This window comes from Exophiala spinifera (assembly GCF_000836115.1).
Source record: "Exophiala spinifera strain CBS 89968 unplaced genomic scaffold supercont1.1, whole genome shotgun sequence".
In the NCBI taxonomy this organism is placed as follows: Eukaryota; Fungi; Ascomycota; class Eurotiomycetes; order Chaetothyriales; family Herpotrichiellaceae; genus Exophiala; species Exophiala spinifera.
In genome coordinates, this window is record NW_015622513.1 from 2,154,343 (window position 1) to 2,166,600 (window position 12,258).

Consider the following 12,258-nt stretch of genomic DNA (forward strand, 5'->3'; position numbering starts at 1 on the left):
CGTTCTTACACTGCGCAAAATGAAGATTCCGATCACCACAGCCATGTCCGTTGCTCGCTGGGGCATCCTCCCTCAGTTCGTTGCAGGTCCTGATCCTCTGCAACTGTATAAACTATATAAGATAGATGGGTTGCCCTGGAATCTCATCCAAAGGAGTTGCTGAAAACATCACTTCCTTTCAATATCTTTTGATTTGCTTGCTCTTTGGGACGCTCCCGTCACAGGTCACTCTTTTTCAGAATCCCGGTTGGCCTTTGCTGCCCTTCCATCATGCAGGCGCCCCTTCCTCTCTTACACCGCGTTCTGTTGGCTGTACAGACACTTCTCTGCCTAGGCTCCTGTGCAGCCATCCAACCTAGAGGCAATGATCGGCCAAGCATCCGCACCTCGTCTGGTGTCATCCAAGGGATCGTGCTGCCTGACCATCCTGATGTGGCCCAGTTCCTGAATGTGCCTTATGCCGAATCTCCTACTGGCAACCTGAGGTTTGCTCCGCCAGTTGCGAAATCTTTTGCTGGCAACGTGGATGCCTCCCAGTTTGGCCCGGTCTGCCTGCAGTACTTCCCACAGGCGTCCCATGTGGTCTTTTACGACGAGTTCCGTCCTCAGTATCTTCCCAGCAGAGACACCGTGGCAGCGTCGTCCGAGGACTGTCTCTCACTGGCCATTTGGACACCTCGAAATGCAACCATCCAGACTTCTCAAACGGGTCAGTACGCCAATACTACTGGCAGTCTTCCGGTGCTCATCTTCCTTTATGGGGGAGGTTTTGTGCAAGGCGGAACCAATACAGAGTACTATAACGCTGCTCCGTGGATCCAACGGTCCCAAGAGCTCATCGTTGTCACAATCAACTACCGCACTGCATTCGTTGGGACTCCCAACTCGGCGGGGCTTGCTGCAGAGCAGGCCAACTATAACTTTGGGTTACTTGATCAGAGGCTTGCGTAAGTTTTGACTTGACTTTCGACTTCGGCAGATGAATAGGCTGACACTGTTGCACTCAGGGTGGAATGGGTGCATAATAACATCGCGTCGTTCGGCGGCGACCCCAACAAAATCACTCTCTGGGGTCAATCGGCCGGTGCCCTGTCTGCTGACTATTATAACTTTGCCTACCCTCAGGATCCCCTCGTTACAGGTTTCATTCTGAGCTCAGGGAACGCCTTTTGGCCAGCACAAAATGCTGACACTACGTTTTCCAATTTTACTACCGCTGCCAGTCATTTGGGCTGCGGCAACCTCACCGCCGCTACCGAACTCCAATGCATGCGCCAGGTACCTTTCTCTCAGATAAAAGCGTATTTCCAGGACCCGAACGTTACCACCAAGTACGACTTCACCCCTGTCATTGACGGGAAGACGTACTTTGGACACAACAATTACCCGGCCAAGATGGCTGCTGGTCAGTTCAGCCGCGAGGTATGTCTTGCTCCCTTCCTGGTTTCTCCCTTCCTGAATGTTCAGCGTTTGTGCGAGGGAGAACGATATTCCTGACTTTTGGCCTTTTTGCCATCCCAATCTAGCCGGTGATCATGGGTACCTGCACCAACGAGGGCACCGTCATTATCCCGTGGGACAGCCCGAGTCTGCCTCCATTGGATCAGCTTGCTCAGGCCGGTGTCGTCACGCAAGCCGCGGAGCTTTTACAGGTCACAGAAACAACGGCCAGGAACGCCGTTGGCGTCATCACCTACGGCTATTCCAACAACGCCAATTTCAGTGACATTTCGCCCTTGCCGTGGCTGGGTGCATGAGCTGCCGCTGCTGTTCGGGACCTACGCCAACACTGATATCGACCCAAGGCCGCGTCCGGCGTATGAGGACCAGCTGAGTGCATACATGCAGGGACAGTTTTTGGCCTTCATGAAAGATCCTGTGAAAGGGCCTCTCCTCAACGGTTGGCCTATTTCTGTAGGGCCACTGGTCTTGCAATTCGATCCGCTGAGCTCGCCAAATGGGCCGTTGCTTGCTTCGGAGGTTGTCTTGTTGTAAACTGCCTCATCTCTCGCTCACTCGCCCGTCACAGCCTCCTACGGAGCCATGCAAGATTTGTGTGTTGCGCATATTCTGGTCCGACTATGAATCCATCTGAGAGTGCAAAGTTACTGAATCGACACCCACACTGGGCTATACGACACGAGTCAGAACGAAATATTCCCTGATGTCGAGGTCAAGCTCCCTCCTTTTGGTCATGCAATGTTGGATCTATTGACAAGGATGGACCACAGGGTGTCATGTCGACCTTGGCCCCAAAAAGGGGTGAGCTGGGAGTCGAATTACCGCGTCCATGGCATGGCAAGGAGTTTCACTCAACAACAATTCGACCCATTAATTGATAGTAACATTGTATTTCATGTCACCTAAGCGCCGTTTCGGCAGCTTAGATCCATTGCCTCACTATAACATGTCGGCAGGGCTTGCTGCAAATCAGGATTCACATATCGTTTGTACCCATCAGAAAGTCAAAGATTTAAGTCGTGCTCCTTTTAACGCCAATGCTATCCGTTCCAGATCATCTCGCTCCCAGATACGACAATCTTGATGACTATCATAGACGGTAGAAGATATCTGAAATTACGACGGAGCCTCCTTAGGCCCTACACCTCGCAGCAGCACCACTGTGTTCCCGTTGATCAGTGATTTTCCAACCTTCTCTGAAAATTCCAGTAGTCTACCGCCCTCGACATGGTAGACTCTAAGCCTCTGTTCTTCTGTTTCCACGCGATTGTTCACGTTCGCGACCTGCAACCTCTTTGCCGCGTCGTCCAATAATCGCCCGATACTCCAGTCCTGTGAAAAGAACAAATCTGCCCTCGGGAGTTTGCTGGTCGTACTTGCTGCCTCGGCTTCAACATGTAGATATACTCTCTTCTCCGCATCCAGTTTGTCATCTCCTTTGGCATTCTTTTTCAGTTTGTTCAGGTCGGCGAGTTGTGCAGCCCGACTCGACGGTTTGGGCTTGGGCACGAGCATCTCTTGCTGGTTCTTGCTCCATGTCTTTAAGCGTCCAAACCCGAGTTTGATCTTTTCCTTGTTGCTCTGCACGGCAATATCGAGAGGCCGTGCACCCAGCGGGATGAGATTCTTGCAGTCGTGATCCTCCCGCATGCGGTGCCTGAGGCAGTAACTCCGGTTGCAATGTGGACAGTGGACACCGGTATTCTGCAGTGTATTTATGAAGGTCTTGCAGGTGGAATTGCTGCACTGTGCTGCATTGGAATGGTTCGGCCGGCCGGCACCAGGAGTCGATGCAGCTGCAGCCCGCCCAACGCTGTTGCGTCGTCTGTTCTTGGCCCATTCGCCAGCGTGAGTACATTTGTGCGCGGTCTCAGTACGATGATCCAGACAGAAAGTGTGATGGCAGGATTCGCAACGAAAAGGGAGAAAGTCTAGTTGGTGGCAGTAGGCAAACTCGCAGTGTTTGCCAATCGCTTCGACGTCTCGGTCCATGGCTGTGTATGAGGAGGACTCGGGGGCAGCTGAGGGTGTCGACATGGTGGGCTAAAGATATGTGATGTCTGCTGGATCAGAAAATAAGCAACCCGCCACCGCGAGGGCTGCAAAGCCGTCGTCACTGTAACAGAGGCAGAAGTGTGTTTGCATAAACAAGGCTGGAACCTTCGGGACGCTGCTTATCGATACTCCGCAGCCGCAGCCCACTGAGGCTAACTAAGGTACAGGTATGCAACTACCTGTATTGAGGCTGAAGCCGAGCCTTGTCTTGGTCAGCAGCCCTGGTTGGTGGCGAAGCGCCCGTCAACCTGCATAGAGTTCCCAACAGTACGCAGCACGCGATGCAGGAGAAAACAAGCGCATCACCAACAAGCAGCTCCGGCCACGTCTTTGTCTACTATCACTAATCGCAGCAGCACCTTTCTGGACACTGGGAAAGGCTTCGCTTGCCCTTCACGGAGCGGTCTCCCTCCCGCGTACGCACAATCGGAGGCAAGGGGTCTCTAAGGGTTTCAATCCCACAGCAGCACTGCCTTCACCGTCTTGCCGCTATGGATGTCATTGACAGCCTGTGCCATTTCCTTCGCCGGATACGTCTTGATCAACTCATGGTATGGGAATCTCCCCGCCTGATTTGCCGTCAATAGTCGCGGAAGAAACTCAGGCGGAAAGCAGTTTCCTTCACAGCATCCGATATAGCTGCACCCTGAGTTGACCATCTCAAAAATGTTGTAAGATGCTTCTGCTGAGAGCTGAAAACACCGTCAGTATGTCTGACAGCGAGATGTTGCGGCCCAGAACTTACGTCTCCTACACCCACTGATACGACTTTGCCCTTCCTGGCGGCGCTGTGAATGAGCTCCTTGAGGACCGGTGGTCGGCCAGTGGTGTCGATCGCGCCGTCCACCCCTCGCCCATTCGTGATATCCATCAGCACCTTCATCAGGTCTGGTCGGATCTTGGAGTTCACCCCGTGAGTCGCTCCATACGCCCGTGCCATTTCTAGTCGACTTGCAACGACATCCACAGCAATAATCTTCTTGGGAGGATGGTCGAGTAATTTTAGAGCCATCTGCAACACAATTAGAAACTGACTCAGTTCTTCACAACAGCACCCGACCGATGACACCGGCAACGAGCGCTGATTGAGGCCTTTTGACACAGCGACAGCTCGACGACTTCCTCCTACTCAACGATTGTTGGCGTTGCGACGTATCCTGAAAGCTTCATGCGCCTCGTATTAGAAGATCCTGGAGACTTACTATTGCTGCTAGCCCTACTGTTCCTGCTCCCACCACCACGACCGCCATTTCAGATGTTGGTTCGATAACGTTCAGCATAGCTTTCATCCTTTGTCAGACACACAACAGATCAAACTATCAAATAGCCATCGCGTACCTCCAGCACCCGTCATCATGCCGCACCCTAGTGGGGCCAGTTTCTCAAAAGAAATGTCTTTGTCGACCTTCACCAGCCCGTTTTCCGATACGAGAATATGCTTTGCGAAGCTGCTCTGGCCGAAGAAGTGAGACGTGATGCGTTGGCCGTCTGTGGTCGAGGAGAAAGTCTTGGATCCGTCTAGCCGTCCTATACCAAAGTTGTACTGGAACCATAAATCGCAGTATGACGTCTCCTTGCGAATGCAATACTTGCATTTGCCGCAGCTCGAATAGCATACAATGACATGATCACCGGGCGAAACTTTTGTGACAGCAGAACCAATCCGCTCGACGATACCTGCTCCTTCATGTCCAAGCACAGCAGGATATAGTTCAGGCATGGACTTTTCGTTTGCAAAGTTCAAGTCCGTGTGACAAACACCTGTCGCTTTTATGCGCACTGCCACCTCGTCGGATCTTAAATCATCTTGCAGTTGGACTTTCTGATATTTGAATGGCGCGCCAGGCTCAGAGACCACCAGAGCTTCGGTCAACATTGTTGCTGGTGGTGCTTTATGAATGTTGCAACGTACAAATCAAGCAGTCTCGGGGGTTTGAAGCTTCCAGTTTCTTTTACCTGAGAAGGTGGGGTGATTTCTGTCGCTTTGGTGTTTTCAGGGAGCCACGCAACAGTCAGCCTCGTCTGCTGGGATTGTCCTGTTTTACCTGAAGAAATTGGCCCAGAGCTCTACAGAATTACGGGGTTCTGCCTGCTGCCCCGGCGGGGGTGGATATATATAGTCGTTTCTCCCACATTGGATGGTGTGGGATGATATGATATATCGGGCCAGGTTCGCAGCCCCGTCCCACAAGCGGTCGGGTACCAATCACGGCACACCGGCATTTGCTTAGGGACTTCAAGCAAGCCCACGGAACAATCTTTCTTTCCATCGCTCAACGCCAACAAGAAGATTCATTATGGCATCGGAATTCGGTAAACAGCTCCGTCATTAGGAGGCCCGAAGTTACTTGCTGATCCCCAGCATTCAAGCTTCCCATCGTCGTGGTTGGACGAGGTCCAGTTGGCCCTGCACCTTCGATTCTAACAATTTCCGGGAACCTCGATATATCTCAAGGCGTGCGGCTCGGATCAACAAGGGGTGAATCTGTTTTGCCAATATAAGGTCGAAGAAGCGTTCAAGAAATAACGTGCCCCGCTAGCGTTGGTACGTTGAACGCCATGGTACACCAATCTGGGCTCAGATGGTCGTGAGAAATGTGGAAGAGACGCCTTTTGGGGGGGAGAAGAGGCAAAAATGTCGACAAATATAAGCAAATCAGTTCAGTTCTGTCCAGTACAACACACGGTTAGAGGAAAGCGCCGTGGAGAAGGCTGGAAAGTCTTGATCGTGTATTCCATGCCCCCCCCCCCCCCCCGGAAATGAAAGTTGGGTACGTCTATCCTACGGCGGATGTCGCCAATGAACGCAAAGAAAGTCAACATTATGGCCAACTTCTAGAGGATGGCTCCCTCAATATCGCCGAGTGCTGTTCTTTAATCCCTGGCCATAATCTGCCATACACCAGGCTTCTAAACCAGGGCCAGATGACTTCGATATGAGACATGGCCAGATTCGATCGCTTTGTGCTGGTGATACAAACTGCCAGTAGTTGGGTATGAAGCAGGGAAAAAATGAGCTCTTGTATATCGAAGTGGTCGACGAAGAACCAAACTGGACGGATCACGAAAGTATGTGGGCAAGGCTCGGCAGAAGCGACAAGACCGGGGCAATTCTCGTTCGACCTGATCGTATTGCAGCTTGGCGAGCGAACATTCGATCCTCATGCTCCGAACGACTTTCCAGTTTAATCACTGCCACGAGGCTCCACCGAAGAGGGCGTGATTCTGATATCCAACCGATCTCCCTTCCAAACAATAGCTGAGTGACGTCAAAGAGATCTGAAGTGGTATTTTCGAAGCCATGGCAAGATTGTACCTGCGATCTCTGACACAGCTCCCAGAAGAGCCAACTCGTCTTCCGAGTCCTGCCGAATTGCCTCTGGCACAGTCCGATCACTCAGGTTGGTCCAATCACCTACGCGGCTGTCGCCGGGATATAACGGAGCATTTGGCTGGCAGACAGCTCCAGCAGGAGGGAGAATGCCTTCGTCAAAATATGCACGGATCGCCTTCGCGGTGCAAGAAGAAGGCTGTGCAATCGAACAATGCTATGGTCCCAGTCAGTGCCGCGGTTCACTCAACGATACTGTATGCCGTACCCCATATCCGTTGTGTTGGAGCACAACGCTTCCTCCAAATCCCGCGCTGGTGTTCAGAGCCGATGCCAGCGGTGTCACGGGATCGTATGTGTTTCCGACGAACAAGATCGGAGACCGAGGCTTGACTCGAAAGTTACCAGAGTAGATCTCCTTCGCCTTCTGCTTCCAGGTTGAGCATGCAAATGCATTATCGGTACCGAAGTCCAAGCCACCAAACTTGCTCGAAGCGGACATCGCGCCCAGGAGCGGTTTGAGGCCTTGAACGCTCTCCGCACGAAAGGCCTGCTCGCCGCAGGTTATTGCCGCGCTGATGTCGTCGTCTCCATCCTCCGGACCAGCGTACCAGGAGGAAGCGATGTCGAAGAAACCAGTCACGTTCCCAGAGAGCATCTCTATGAACCCTTGCGTCAGTCGAGGCCAGTTGGAAGGACTGTATAGTGCCAACACGATGGCTGTCTTGACTTTGCTGTACGTCGCGATCTGAATGCCTCCGCCAGAGATATATGGAATCGGATTGTACTTGAGCATTGCAAGGAAGTCGTCAACAACTGATTGAATCTGCTTGGTTTTCGAGTATAGTTCAGCAAGGGGGCAGACGGTCGGGGCCACCACGCATCCTGAGAAAATTGCATCATATGTGTCGTCCATGTTGATTGGGCTTTGGACCTCCCTGACCAAGTTAGGGTTCGAATTGGAGGCGACAAGGTGACTTGACTGACCAGCCTGAATAGTACTCGTGCACATTGACGTTGCCATCCAGAACCATCTTATCTACCCTATCAGGGAACATTGCGGCGAAAGTAGCGCCTAGTATAGTTCCCCACGAGAACCCTGTCACAGTCAGTATATCACCGTCACATCGGATCCACAACGAGCATGCTAACCATAGTAGCGAAGCAAGCCATCTTCATTGAGAGCATCAATGATCCGGACCATGTCGCGCGCAACGAAGGCCGTCCCAAGAAGACTTCCGGTATCCTGAGTCCTGTCGAGGCAACGCAAAGATCTGACGCCTGAAGCCGCAAACCTTTGCCCAATTGCCACGTCGGATGCATTGGCCAGCGGGCATGCTGGGCTCATAGTCTTGCACGTATCGCCGGGAATATCACACGAGAAAGGCAACGTATTGTTGACGCCTCTGCTTATTGTCAGCATCAATTCCCCTCCCAATGAACGGCATCAGCAAGCCTTGGATCGAAACCGAGCAGGTTGTAGTGGCCACCAGTCAGACTGTCTTTGTCAGCCTGAGTAACGATCGGATGGTCATAAAAATGCCAACCTTACACTCACATTAGCCACGATTTCGCGTTTGCAATCACAGTTTGAACACCGCTTCCTCCTGGACCGCCCGGATTGAAAATGATACTACCTCTCGCAGGCTTCTTGACAGCGTCAACCCTGACCAGTGTCAGAGTCAAGTTTTCAGAATCCAGTCGAGTGTAGTCGAGGGGCACATTGAGTTTTGCACACTGAAATGGCATTGCACTCACAGCGGCCAACTCGGTGCATTGATCGGTCCACCTGATCTGACTTCCACCCCGACCGCCACCGCTTGGAGGGCCGGGGGGAAATGCATCCGTGTGGCAGTCGATGCACACATCGCGAGCATGGACATTAGCACGCAGGGAGGCATGACCAGCTGCGAGCTTTATACCAAGCGCCGTAGCAACAAAAATAAAGACAGCCCTCATGTTCACTGTGAGTATGGAGAAATGAATGAGGTCGAAGTGAAAGAGACAGGTAAAGATATATAAGCTCTCGGGTCGATGTGCCTCACCTTTCACGCAGGACACCTTTAATGGTGTCACGATGCATAGCTTCGGCAGTGAATGAATAGGACGAAACAATACGGGTTGGGCCAGAACCCTAATGTGCTCGATAAAACTGGAGGACGCTGGAGACTTAAAAGCTGCAGGAAAATGGTGATGCCGAGGTTTTCTTACACAGTTGGATACTGGGTGCTTTCGAACACGAAACGCGTAGACTCGCTCCAAGGAACTCTTCCCCCAAGACCAAGAAGCAATCGCTCCATGAATGGTACGACGGAGAGACGCTTTATTTTTGAAGAAGAATTTGAGAACGATCGACTCATCCCACAAGAGCTGGAAGAAACGGGACAGTTCAGGAAAAGAGTCAAACCGTTGTCTCCCAAGATATTGACCCTGAAATACATCACAGAGATGGACTTGCTACCACCAAAAAAAAAATTCATTTGTTTCGAGGAGCAAAACTCTAACCTCAAGGCCAATCACACGCTGGGTGATTGACGTTGAGGTCGAGGGAAACCCCTGCCAACACAGGGATTTTTCTCGAGAAGTCGTCAGGTTACTCCGTCAGCTAGGACATTCACGCGTAGAAGCCATGTTCGCTGGGAACACCTCGCCCTGTGCTGGGGTCCTCGGTGTCAGGGCGTCGCCTCTAGGATTCACGGCTAAGCCCAAGTAAACTGCCTCATGTCTGGTGAAATCCCCTTACGCCATCTGTCCGCGGTGGATCAGGTGACACGGGTAGCCACGAGGAATTGTTGGAAGATATTTACTCTTTCAAAAATATGACCCTTGAATATTCAAGCCGGGGCACTTGGAAGGCCTCATTATTGGTCGTTCGGCGTCGGGGGGGGGGGGGGGGCTCCTCAGTAAGTGAAGCAAACTGGTACTGGGGCAGCAGATGTTTGGTACGCGTATCTAGTACGCGTACAATGTAGAAGGTGTAAAACCTGCCTCGGATCAGCCCCGAAGACCATGAGGCGTTATCCTAGATTGCCGACCCTGAAACTGTCCATCTCGACGCCGTCGAGCACAATCCGCGAGACACTGGGGATGGTCGACAAAATCATGGTAACAAGACCGTTGGGTCTGGTAGCCTTTGAAGATAGCACCGCGGAGATCATGGGTCTCCTCTTGATGAACATCCTTTTGCCGAAACCCTTGATATTTCTTCCTCAGCCAGGACGTCTCTCTAGTGGAACGACTTCGGTAGGCTGACGAGGCTCAAGATGTGATAAAAGAACTCCACAAGAAGGGCATTGTGTGAGGAGACGCCAAAGCCGACAATTCCATCGTGGGCGAGAATGACAGTGTCTGGATCATCGATCTTGGTGGCAGCTATACTGAAGGTTGGGTTGAGATTCTGAAGCCTCGGAGACGAAAGAGGGTGATAAGATGGGTCTCGAGAAGATTGTGAACGCCTTGACAGACCCCGACGAGACTGCTTTTGACCCTGACGGTGACGCAGAAGACGACTCGGACTTTGAGCTGGTATCTAAGAAGAGGAAGAGGGCAGGCGGCGTTCGAGAAAGGTCTACTCGAAAGCATTCAAGAAGTGATTCAGACTCGGGTTAGTCGGAATTCTACATTACCGCAAGGCCTGTATTGAAAGGCTATCGCCAGTCTGCATCTATATTCGGGCCTTACTTGGGCAAGGGCAGTGGTTTCACGGAGTAAGAATCAGACATGAGGACAGGCGAAGAGGGCACGGAGTACCGAGTACTACAGTATGTACCAAGCACTGAGTGCGGAGGAGAGGCTGATAGGGGGATGTGGCTCTTTTTAGGCATCAGCGAAATGGGCCCTCGGCTTACTTGACTTGTACGACAACTGCAGTACTTACAGTAATTTGTCCTTTTGTTATCATCGCTGTGACTCCGCTCACCGGACGTAGCAACATTTCCTACCATCGGGTGACGATGAAAGCTCGCCGATGATATCTATCTACTTAGTCAGCACTTGGGGTTGGCGGGACTCTTCGTTATGATATTTGCTTAGGATCATCTCTCCCCTCATCCAGCCTTCTACTTGCACCCTCGGTGAACCGCGACGGGAGGGAGCAGCTACCTACACTCAGCCTCTCCTCGTACAGGAACAGTGTCTTTTCAATCGACTCTATGATAATGAAGGCCCATGATATCCTGACCTTGGTCTTGGCGACTATTGCTGTCTTAAGTGGCGGAGTGGGCGCCACGGTCGAAGCAGAGTTCACTCTTGAGCATGTCTTCTTCCACGGGTTTGGCAATTCGTCTCGCGCGGGTGACTTCCACGCCATATCAGCTTCGGACCACAGGTTACTTCAAGTGACGGCGGACAACAAATACGAACCGCCCCAACCATTGGCCGTTCATACGAAAACACTTTACTTGAGTCGTCGCACACTGCATTCGCACGAATCACTAGAGAAACGGACGGTTGGCGGTGTCCAACAGTATCTCGGGTCGACAGAGAAAGACGAATGGGAAGATCATCCGGCCAATGTCCCGGATGTATCCAACAAACCAACCGAGATCAATCTGGCAAAGATGTGCAGTGACACTTACGCCTTTGCACCATCCGAACCTGGCTGGCTAAACAGCTCACTGGGATTCAATCGCTCAGACAGCTTCGGCTGGGTAGGTGATGGCCTCCGGGGCCATGTTTTCTCTGACAAGCGAAACGAGACTGTCATAGTTGCTTTCAAGGGCACTACGATCGACCCACGGGACAAGTGGAGGAACAACGATCGACTAAATGACAACTTGCTGTTCAGCTGTTGTTGCGCAAGCCAACGACCCGACCCATTCTGGTACGGCCCCGTCTGTGATTGTGATAGCGACACTTTCCAGTGCAACGCAACCTGCGTCACTCAAGAGCTTCTCCAGAAGGATCGATATTATCCAACCGCGATTGCCGTCATGCAAAATGTTACCTCCTGGTACCCAAACGCTTCTTTCTGGGTCATCGGCCATTCTTTGGGTGGTGCGGTAGCTAGTCTCGTCGGCCTGACCTACAACATGCCATCAATCACCTTTGAAGCGCCGCCTCAACGATTGCCGGCTCAAAGACTAGGGATTGCCATCCCTCCTCACACTGCAGACTACCACATCGGCAACACGGCAGACCCGGTGTTCATGGGTGCCTGCAATGGATACTTCTCCACATGCTCGATTGCTGGTTATGCATTCGAAAGCCAGTGCCATACTGGCAAACGATGTGTGTACGATACCGTCAGCGATAAGGGATGGCACATGAACATCAACAACCACAGACTGAATGTTGTCATACCTGACGTCCTCGAATCGTATAACAGCACCCCTATCTGCGAATCTGACGATGAATGTGTGGATTGCTTCAACTGGAACTTCAACTCTTCACAGACTCATCGTCCCTAGGTG

General features: G+C 51.9%; 6 protein-coding genes across 6 annotated transcripts; 3 read left to right on the forward strand and 3 right to left on the reverse strand.

Moving 5' to 3' along the window:
- Nucleotides 1-270: 270 nt before the first annotated feature.
- On the forward strand, nucleotides 271-1,995 carry PV08_00800 (uncharacterized protein; the record flags this gene model as incomplete). The annotated part of the gene is made up of 4 exons (XM_016375165.1): nucleotides 271-947; nucleotides 1,008-1,422; nucleotides 1,527-1,741; nucleotides 1,806-1,995. 4 exons carry the CDS (start codon nucleotides 271-273, stop codon nucleotides 1,993-1,995), a joined length of 1,497 nt encoding a protein of 498 aa, XP_016240441.1.
- Nucleotides 1,996-2,577: 582 nt separating this feature from the next.
- Nucleotides 2,578-3,498, reverse strand: PV08_00801 (uncharacterized protein; the record flags this gene model as incomplete). Its single annotated transcript, XM_016375166.1, has 1 exon — nucleotides 2,578-3,498. One exon carries the CDS (start codon nucleotides 3,496-3,498, stop codon nucleotides 2,578-2,580), a length of 921 nt encoding a protein of 306 aa, XP_016240442.1.
- A 470-nt stretch (nucleotides 3,499-3,968) lies between these two features.
- Nucleotides 3,969-5,392, reverse strand: PV08_00802 (uncharacterized protein; the record flags this gene model as incomplete). The annotated part of the gene is made up of 4 exons (XM_016375167.1): nucleotides 3,969-4,208; nucleotides 4,262-4,528; nucleotides 4,719-4,798; nucleotides 4,855-5,392. 4 exons carry the CDS (start codon nucleotides 5,390-5,392, stop codon nucleotides 3,969-3,971), a joined length of 1,125 nt encoding a protein of 374 aa, XP_016240443.1.
- A 1,393-nt stretch (nucleotides 5,393-6,785) lies between these two features.
- On the reverse strand, nucleotides 6,786-8,806 carry PV08_00803 (uncharacterized protein; the record flags this gene model as incomplete). The annotated part of the gene is made up of 6 exons (XM_016375168.1): nucleotides 6,786-7,064; nucleotides 7,116-7,785; nucleotides 7,835-7,946; nucleotides 8,000-8,278; nucleotides 8,317-8,345; nucleotides 8,406-8,806. 6 exons carry the CDS (start codon nucleotides 8,804-8,806, stop codon nucleotides 6,786-6,788), a joined length of 1,770 nt encoding a protein of 589 aa, XP_016240444.1.
- Nucleotides 8,807-10,276: 1,470 nt separating this feature from the next.
- PV08_00804 (uncharacterized protein) lies at nucleotides 10,277-10,456 on the forward strand (the record flags this gene model as incomplete). The annotated part of the gene is made up of 1 exon (XM_016375169.1): nucleotides 10,277-10,456. One exon carries the CDS (start codon nucleotides 10,277-10,279, stop codon nucleotides 10,454-10,456), a length of 180 nt encoding a protein of 59 aa, XP_016240445.1.
- Nucleotides 10,457-11,004: 548 nt separating this feature from the next.
- PV08_00805 (uncharacterized protein) lies at nucleotides 11,005-12,255 on the forward strand (the record flags this gene model as incomplete). The annotated part of the gene is made up of 1 exon (XM_016375170.1): nucleotides 11,005-12,255. The coding sequence occupies one exon, from the start codon at nucleotides 11,005-11,007 to the stop codon at nucleotides 12,253-12,255; it is 1,251 nt and encodes a 416-aa protein (XP_016240446.1).
- Between the last annotated feature and the right edge of the window lie 3 nt (nucleotides 12,256-12,258).